Source organism: Arachis stenosperma, chromosome 6 (assembly GCF_014773155.1).
Source record: "Arachis stenosperma cultivar V10309 chromosome 6, arast.V10309.gnm1.PFL2, whole genome shotgun sequence".
NCBI lineage: Eukaryota > Viridiplantae > Streptophyta > Magnoliopsida > Fabales > Fabaceae > Arachis > Arachis stenosperma.
In genome coordinates, this window is record NC_080382.1 from 32,654,577 (window position 1) to 32,664,863 (window position 10,287).

A 10,287-nucleotide genomic window follows, 5' to 3' on the forward strand; every position below is an offset into this window, starting at 1 on the left:
CTAAACATGGAAGGCAACATGGAAAACCAACATGAAGAAGAGGCTAATAACCATGGGGGAGGAGGTAGAGCAAATCATGCTGGGGAGGATAGAAGAGTGTTAGGCTCTTACATCAATCCAAACCCAGGCAACTGTGGGAGCAGCATTCAGAAGCCCACTATACATGCCAACAATTTCGAGCTAAAACCTCAGCTCATCACTCTTATGCAGAATAATTGCTCATTTGGAGGAGGTGCTCAAGAAGATCCGAATCAACACTTGACCACCTTCTTGAGGATTTGTGACACAGTGAAGTCCAATGGAGTCCACCAGGATGTCTATAGGCTGCTCTTGTTCCCTTTTTCACTCAGGGACAAGGCATTCAAATGGCTTGAATCCTTCCCAAAAGAAAGCCTGACAAATTGGGAGGAGGTGGTGAATAAGTTTTTGGCAAGGTTTTACCCCCCTCAAAGGATCAATAGGCTGAGAACTGAAGTGCAGACGTTCAGACAGCAAGATGGGGAGACACTTTATGAAGCTTGGGAAAGGTTCAAAGACCTAACAAGGAGATGCCCACCAGAGATGTTTAATGAGTGGGTCCAACTTCACATCTTCTATGAAGGTCTTTCCTATGAGTCAAAGAAGGTTGTGGATCATTCATCAGGAGGCTCTTTGAACAAGAAGAAAACCATTGAAGAAGCCATAGATGTCATCGAAACAGTTGCTGAGAATGACTACTTCTATGCCTCTGAAAGAAGTAACACTAGAGGAGTAATAGAGCTGAACCACATGGATGCACTGTTAGCCCAAAACAAGATGATCACCAAGCAGCTAGCTGACCTCACCAAGAAGATGGAGAGGAACCAAGTGGCAGCCATCACCACTTTATCAACAACCCAAGAAGGAATGGATGAAGAGGCAGAGGGTAATCTTGAGCAAGCCAACTACATTGGGAATTCACCTAGACAGAACCATGATCCATACTCCAAAACTTACAACTCTGGATGGAGGAACCACCCAAACTTTGGGTGGGGGAATCAACAAAATCAAAGCCAAGATCAAAGACGTTACAACTCCAATAACAATGCAGCTCATCAACAATTCACACAAAGGACATATCAACATCCTCACAACAACACTTCTCCACACCCATATCAAAACCAAAACAACACCTCTACTCCCAATCCACCATCATTTGATGACAAGCTCTCTAAGATTAAAACCTTACTTGAAGGAATATGCCAAGAAATTCAAGAAAACAAGGTGTTCAAAGAGGAGGTGCGAGCCAATATTAAGAACCAGGGAGAGACCATCAAGAAGCTGGAATTCCAAGTGGGATGCTTAGCTGAGAAGATTCCCAAACCTACTGATGGCTTCCCAAGTGATACGGAGAAAAACCCAAGAGGAGAAGCAAAGAAAGTAAGATGGGAAGATTGCAAAATGGTCACTACAAGTGATCAAGAGGATGAAGATAAGCAAAGAAAACTCTCCCAACAGCCTGAAGACAACTCAATAGAGGAGGAGGATAGAGATCACCAAGAACCAGAAATCTCACAACAAGAGTTGCTTAAGCTCTATGCACCATTTCCCCAACTGCTCAATGGTGCTGTGGGGAAGAGAATATACTCAAGGTTCCTAGACTTGTTTGCATCTCTGCATGTGAACATACCATTCATCAAGGCCATCCAACAAATGCCAGTATTCATCAAGTATATGAAGGAACTTCTTCCCAGGAAAAGCTCACTCAAAGGAGGCCAAACTATAGTGTTGAACAAGGAATGTAGTGCCCTTATTCAACCTGAGTTGCCTGCAAAAAGAAAAGACCCAGGGAGTTTTCACATCCCCTGTGCCATAGGAGAAACAATGTTCGATAGAGCACTCTGTGATTTGGGGGCAAGCATCAACTTACTGCCATTATCCTTGGTAAAGAGGCTACAGATCAATGAGATAATGCCCACAGATGTGGTCATCAGACTGGCTGACAAGACTCAAAAGCAAGCAATAGGAGTGGTGGAAAATGTGTTGCTAAAGGTTGGAAAATACTTTCTCCCAACAGACTTTGTCATCCTGGACATGGAAGAGAGTCAAACTCACCCAATCATATTGGGAAGACCCTTCCTAGCTACAGCCAGAGCACTTATAGATGTGGAGCAAGGGGAGCTAATATTGAGGATCCATAATGCAGCTTTAATATCTTCAAATTCTCACAAGAAGCAGACTAAGAGCACAAGGAACCAAGCAAAGATCATAATGAGATATTGAAGGAGGAAGCAAGCACTGAAGCACACCCAACCTATCTGGAGACCCCTTTGGTTGATAAACAAGGGAAACAGCAACTACCATAGCTCAAGGAAAAGTTGGAGGAACCTAAATCTCTAGAGGGATGTGAAGACAACATCAAAACCCCCTTAGAGGAAGAAGTCATCAAGAGCAAGGCAATATCAAAAGACACAAGGAAGAAGGTACCAAGGAGGTGGAGGAACAAAAAGATCCCTACGGAAGACTTTTCTCCAGGGGATAGAGTGATCTCAGCTTACTTCCCAGATATTCCCCCTAATCTCCCTACTGTACCATCTCAGTTACCTAAAGTCTTCACAATCAACAGAGTTCTTTCCCTGGAACATGTAGAGATCATTGATACAACCAATGGATACAAGTCCACAGCGAGAGGGGAGGACTTCAAGCATTACCAACCACCCTAATGAGGGAGAAACGTCAAGCTAGTGACGCTAAAGAAGCGCTTCATGGGAGGCAACCCATGTTTTATATGCTTTTAGAAGATAGTGAATAAGTCAACATTTATGAATTCCAACCCAAACTTGACAAACACTTGGTGAAAACCTTATTGTGTAGTATATAGTGAGGAACAAGTTTGGTGTTCAAAGCAAACCAAGATGCATGCTAGTCTTGGGAGCTTTGAACAAAACTTTTCATCACAATGCTCTAAACTAAGTTTGGTGTCACCCCAAGGTGTCACCAATGTGCATATAAGGACACACAGTTAGTTAGTTAGTTGGAGTTCATAAATGAACAATCTAATCTTTTCTTTTCTTTGCCGTAAAGTTTCAATTATCTTTGGTTTGATATTATTCTCACCTTTCTTATTTTGTCTTTATAGGGAAAAGAAAAGGAGCATTGATGGGGATTGATTGGACAATTAGATGGGGGAGGTTCGGCCACTTCATGAAGAGAACTACACACTTGTTCTAAAAAGGGAATACATTGGAAAATGTTGCCATGCAACATTGGAAAAATGGGACACCTAAAAAACCGAGCAATCTCCATCATAAAGTGATGATCCTTGTCTTTTATCCATGCATAACCCCAACCGTCCATCAAGTAACCACTCCATCAATCCACACCAAAACAATTCAAGAGTGAAAGTGCGATTCTAAGTTTGGTGTCCCACCAAAGGATGCTAGTTAGAATCACACTACACTCTCAAAGCACATTGCTAGCTCTGACCAATCAAGGGAACCACTTGGATATAGATTAGTCTTTAGTTAATTGGTTGCTAACAGCAAGATACGAGGTTCTACGCATGCATGCAAGGTTTTGTAGTAGGCAAGGAACTAAGTTTGGTGCATGCAAGCTGACTATTCCTCAAGTGCTTGTGAAACAAGCAACTTCCAATAACCTTGCAGGAAGCTTATGAGGAGATGGTGCACCTTCAACTAAGAAAGTGAGGCATCAAGAACTATGCAATGACAACAAGAGGGCAACTGGATTGGTGTAGCAAACCATCTCCCAAAGGTTGTATTACTACTTAATTCCATCTACTCATCGTGTTAAAAATTGGAAGTCCGAATGCACTGTTAATTAATAGTCATGTGTTGATTGGAACCTAGTTCAACTCTGCATTTTAAGTTTTTATTGCTTAGGTCTATGATTTCTGGTTTAAGTGTCACTGCATGTTTCCCTTATTTACTTGCATGCTTGTCCTTTTAAATCAGATGAAAAAGAGAATGATTGTATTTTAAAAAAACCAGAGTGGAGTTCATAATATGGAAGTGCATTCATGAGTCTTTGGTGTGATCATAAGTTAGCTAAGTTGGTTCAACCATAAGGTGGGGATGACAACTATCTGGCCTGAATACTATACTTTGAATATACCCATGAGACTAAGTAAATAACAAGATCCTAATAAGAGAAAGGGAAAGAACACTTAAAGTGAAAAACAAAAGAAAAAGAGTAAGCAATAAAGCTAGGCACCAATGGTTTTAATCTTGAGGCATGTGTCTGTGGTGTTCCTGTGTGAGGGATTTACTTGGATGAATAAGCTCTTAGGGGTGCCTTATCACTTGGTAACTTGGGTTAACTAACTCGGGATTATCAGCTGAAAGTCCACTATCAAGAGTAACCCTCACTACAGAGCATTTAGTAACCCAAAGAGGTGCTGGACACCAAGGTCTCAAGAAGGAAAATAAATGAACCAGATGCCTGTGGTGTGTATGTATGGGAGAGAGACTTGAGGGAGTAAGTCCTTAGGGGTGTCTCAACACCTAGCACCTTGAACCAACTGGTTCGGGAGTGTTGGCTGAAATCTTATCTTAAAGAGTTGCCCCCTTACAGAGCACTTAGCTTGAAGAACACAAATAAGCCCTGGAATGACAATAAAAGGATCAATAAAAGTCTCATGGGATGTAAGCAAAGTTAGTGTTTTAGGACATGATAAAGGTCTGAAAGCCAGTAATGGAATGAACCTAAGTTGCTATGCATGAAACCACCATAAAATCAGTGACATGACTTCCACAAGAATGACTCATTTCTCTTGGCATTCCATTCATCATTCTCTTGTTCCAGTACTTGCTTAGGGACAAGCAAGCTTTAAGTTTGGTGTTGTGATGCCAGGGCATCTTGGCCAGTTTCACTGACCTTTTCTTTACTGTTTTTAGGGTAGTTTCATGCATTTCCTTAGGAAATAAGCTAGTTTTGGGTGGATATTCACTTATACCTTGATTCAAGCATACATTGTGCATTTTACATGATTTCATGAGGATTTTGCATGAGTTAGTGACAAATTGTATGTTGCATTACCCATGACTTGGATTAGAACTTTGATGGACTCTATTGCTTGATTTCAGGACCAAAGGAAGCAAGGAAGAACCACTTAGCAGTCACATTAATCTAATTAACGTGGCCACTAACGTGGAATGGGAGGTAACTTGCAAAGTTAATGAGAAAAGTGATTGCCAATAACGCTCTCGAAGCCATCATTGCCCACGTTAAGAGTCACGTTAACTAAGTTAACGTGAACTCTAACGTGAAGAAGGGACTTTGAGCCAACGTTAGTGACACTTAACATTATCACTAACGTTGGCCAATGATCATAAGTGGCCACGTTAAAGTCCACGTTAACCTAGTTAACGTGGCCTCTAACGTTAAAAGGGGGAAGGAAGCCAACGTTAGTGACATTCAACATTGTCACTAACGTTGGCCTAAGGTGCAATGTACCACGTTAACTTCCACGTTAACTTGGTTAACGTGGGAGCTAACGTAAGAGGCAAGGGTGGTCGACAACGTTAGTGACACCCAACATTGTCACTAACGTTGGAAGCAACCACAAAACCCCAAGGAGCCACGTTAACTTTCACGTTAACTTAGTTAACGTGGAAGCTAACGTTGATGAGTGAAAGGTGAGCAACCGTTAGTGACACTCAACATTGTCACTAACGTTGGGGATGGATAAGAATGGCCACGTTAGAAGCCTCGTTAACCTAGTTAACGTGGGACTCTAACGTGAGACATAGGGGCACACTAGAACGTTAGTGACAATGTTAAGTGTCACTAACGTTCTCGAAGGTTGGGAAGGCCACGTTAGAAGCCACGTTAACCTAGTTAACGTGGGCTCTAACGTGAGGCGAAAGGGGTACATTGGAACGTTAGTGACAATGTTGAGTGTCACTAACGTTCTCGAACTCATACTTTCACTAAACGTTAACACCCTTAACGTCCTGAGCTAAAGTCTCTGCCCACTTCACACTTTCTCTCTGCAAGTAAAGCCAATTTCAAATGAAGAAGAGAACTGCTTCAAACTCAAGATCCAAAGGCCCAAGACTTGAAGAGCCAACTAGAAACTGAGAAGAGTAATATATATAGGAGTAGCTTTGAATTATTTAGGAGTTCTGGAAGTTGGAAAATAGCACTACTCTCTGTATTTTACTTTCTTTGCTCTTCTAGTTCCATGATGTATTCTCCATCTTTGTTTTCATTTTCTAGAGCTATGAACAACTAAACCACTTTTATTGGGTTAGGGAGCTCTGTTGTAATTTGATGGTTCAATACTAGTTTTCATTATTCTTCTTCTATCTTTTCTCTTGATTTTACTTGAAAGCTTTCAATCTTCATCCCATTGGGTAGTTATCTTGGAAAAGAGGCTATTCAAACTTGGATTTCTTCTGAGCCTTGAAAGAGGAATGAAGAGATCAAGCTAGAAATGCTTTCTCATGCTGGACCAAATTGGATTTGGATGGATATGTGACTATAATCCTCTCAATACTTGATTTGGGAAATGCATGTGGTATAATCAGTGACCACACTTCATCTCTTCTCATGAGCAATTGACCAAGGAATTGGCTATTGATCAGGATTTGAGAGATTGAATTGCAAGAAATTGTAATTCAATCAATTAAGATTGCCAAGGAGATCAATGAATGCATTGATTGAGGAAGAGATGAAAATGAACTTGATCCGGAGAATTGCAACATCTCCTGCGCCCAATGAACTCCCCAATTCTGATCTCACCCATTCTCTTTAATTTCTGCATTTACTTTCATGAGCAAACACCCCATTCCCATTTACAATTCTGCAATTTACTTTCAGTCATTTACTTTCAGCCTTTTAATTCTAGCATTTACTTTTTCTGTCATTTACATTCCCGCCATTTTATTTTCTGCAAATCTCAACCCAAATTCTGAATTCGCTCAACTAGAATATTCTTCTAATTAAAGTTGCTTGATCAATCAATCCCTGTGGGATTCGACCTCACTCTATTGTGAGTTTTTACTTGACGACAAATTCGGTACACTTGCTGAAGGAAACTTGTTGAGAGACAGTTTCCACCTGCATCAAAGAGCAGCTACTTAATGTGCTGAGGAAGCACAAGAAAGCAATTGGGTGGAGTTTGGCAGACATCGTAGGCATCAACCCTCAAGTATGTGAGCACAGAATATTTTTAGAGGAAGGAGCAAGACCTGTCCGCCAACCCCAGAGAAGACTGAATCCCACTATTTTGGAAGTTGTCAAAAAGGAAGTGACCAGACTATTGGAAGCAGGTATCATTTAGCCCATTTCAGACAGTGAATGGGTTAGCCCAGTACAAGTGGTGCCCAAGAAGTCTGGAGTCACTACAGTGAAGAACGAGCATGGAGAGCTCATAGCGACCAGAGTACAGAACGCTTGGAGAGTCTGCATTGATTACAGGCGTCTCAACCAAACTACTCGCAAGGATCACTACCCTCTTCCATTCATTGATCAAATGCTGGATCGCCTGTCAGGTAAATCACATTATTGCTTTTTAGATGGTTACACAGGTTATTTCCAGATTCATATAGCTCCTGAGGATCAGGAAAATACTACTTTTACATGTCCTTTTGGGACTTATGCTTACAAGAGAATGCCCTTTGGCTTGTGCAATGCACCAGCTACTTTTCAGAGGTGCATGATGAGTCTTTTTTCTGATCTCATTGAGGATTGTATGGAAGTTTTTATGGATGATTTTAGCGTTTACGGTGATTCTTTTAGCCTTTGCTTAGATGTATTATCTAGAGTATTAGGTAGATGTGTCAATATAAACCTTTTATTGAATTTTGAAAAATGTCATTTTATGGTTAAACAAGGGATTGTATTAGGACATGTTGTATCTAATACTGGTATTTCTGTAGACCCAGCAAAGGTGAATGTTATTTCCAGTTTACCTTACCCCTCCTCTGTGAGGGAAGTCCGTTCGTTCCTTGGCCATGCAGGTTTTTACAGGAGATTCATTAAGGACTTCAGTAAGGTAGCACTTCCCTTATCCAGATTGCTGTAGAAGGATATTGATTTCTAGTTCAGTGAAAATTGTAAGCAAGCGTTTGATAAGCTGAAGACCAACCTGACTCAAGCTACCATTGTAAGAGGACCAAACTGGAGCCAGCCATTTGAAATCATGTGCGATGCTTCCAATCATGCAGTTTGAGCAGCGCAAAAACTTGATACGTAAAAATTTGATTTCACGTATGACCGGCAAGTATACCGGGTCGTATCAAGTAGTAAAACTCACTTAGAGTGAGGTCGATCCCACGGAGATTGGTAGATTAAGCAACTTTAGTTAAATGGTAGATTTAGTTAAGCGAATAAGATTTTGATTTTGTGATTAATGTAACTTTTGAACATAAGTGCAGGAATTTAAATTGCAAGGAATTTAAGAACAAGACAATAGAAATATAATGAATGGTAAATAACGGAAACTTAAATTGCAAGAAACTTAAATGACATCAAAAGTAAATTGCAAGAAGATAAAGTGCTGAATTCTAAAGAGCATAAGAGTAAGGAATAAAGAAACAGAATGTAAATGACAAGAACAATAAATTGCAAGAATGTAGAAGGGAATTGGGTAATGGGTTTTCAAACACTAAGAACAAAAGAAATGAGAATTAATGATGGAGAGGATCATTAGGGATCAGAGATGTTAGTTTTCATGAATTGATGTTAGTCAAATCCTTCTCAATCATGGGTATAGATCTATGGCAAGTGGGTGATTGAACCCCCAATCTCTTGGTGATTCAATCTCTCTCAACATAGCCAATTGCCACTCTCGTGATCTAATTGTTCATGAGAAGAGATGAAGCTCATATATTATCCAGCCACACAATTTCTATAATCTCAACCAAGGAGAGTTACATCTCACATACTAACCAAGGTATATTGATTAAAGAAATCATGAAAGGATGAACTCTAAACTGAATTATGTGGCTCATTCCTCAAACTCACCACATAATTCATATAGATTAACCCCTCTCTCGATGGTGGTTGAATCTGTGAAGATCAAGAGTTCCCTCTTTAGATCAACCACTAGAATTGAGGAGGAAAGATGGGTTCATCAATCCATTCCAACAAACAGAGCTCCTCCCCCTAGTGAAAGTGGGGTTTAGTGAGTCATTGCTCCAATTTCAACAACAATTGCCATAAACAAGAATTAAACTCAGTGTAAAGGAAGAAGAAGAAGAAGAATGAAATGCTTAAAGATTGTAAATGAAGGAGAAAAGTTCCAATAGAAAAGCCAAAAAATGAGCTTCTCGGGAGAGTACCCGGAAGTTCTTACCAAGCCAAGTAAAAAGTGCTAAAAGTGAATAAAAATGCTAAGTGTTAAAAAATAATCAAAAGTGTAAAAGTCTCAAAAAAAGTCCTCCACAAGTACATCAATCTCTTCTATTTATACTACTCTAAAACTCTTCCAAAGATCTTCAATTGGTTTAGCAATATGGGCTTCTCTTTGTTGAATTCTTGGCTCAATTGAAGAAGTTGTTGGCCTTTGTGATGAATAGGGGAAGCAAAGCAAGTTGGCACCAATTCTGGCCCATTGAGGGGCGTTGTTGGCAATAACTCAGGCCTTAGTGCACGTTGGCAACGTGCATGCCAATTTCCTGGAAGTGAGTTTGAGACTTGGGCGTTGCTAGCCCAAGTTGTTGCAAACAACTTGCTCTTTCTCTTCTTGGCCTTACTTTCATGCTAAATGTAGCCCAGAATTTGAGTGTCAACCTTCAGCTTCAATATGGACTATTATACATCATTGGAAAGCTCTTGATGTCTATTTTCTAATGCCATTGGAATCACCTCAATTGGACTTTCCTAGCTCAAGTTATGGTTCCTCAAAGAAGGTAAGGTCAAGCTGCCAAGTTGTTGCCAAGTTGTTGTGAATAACGCACCCTCAACCCCAAGTTAGCAACGTGCTCGAGCATCACTCTCCCAAGGCAAGGACTTGAGGCTGGCGTTGTTGCAAAACACGCCCCCTTTGTGCACGTTGGCAACGTGCTCGATCCCACATCCAAGGATCATCTCTAGCTCCCTTGAATTTCATTTCATGTTCTTGTTTTTAGGGCCTAAAGATGACTCTGGTTTGGCTTCAATTTTGTGCTCCATCATAGACTATTATATATGGTTGGAAAGCTCTGAATGTCAGCTTTCCAATGCAACTGGAAGCACTCAATTTGGATCTCTGTAGCTCAAGATATCTTCCATTGAAGAGGACATGGTCAGGCTGCCTTGTTGGAGTTGTTGTGAATAACGCCCATACCTTTCAAGTTAGCAACGTGCACCATAATTTCCTGG

The 10,287-nt window shown here is 40.6% G+C and overlaps 1 protein-coding gene across 1 annotated transcript; it reads left to right on the top strand.

The window, feature by feature from the left end:
* Positions 1-795: 795 nt before the first annotated feature.
* Positions 796-2,241, top strand: LOC130933950 (uncharacterized). Its single transcript, XM_057863543.1, has 2 exons — positions 796-904; positions 1,070-2,241. Exons 1-2 carry the CDS (start codon positions 796-798, stop codon positions 2,239-2,241), a joined length of 1,281 nt encoding a protein of 426 aa, XP_057719526.1.
* Positions 2,242-10,287: the final 8,046 nt, after the last annotated feature.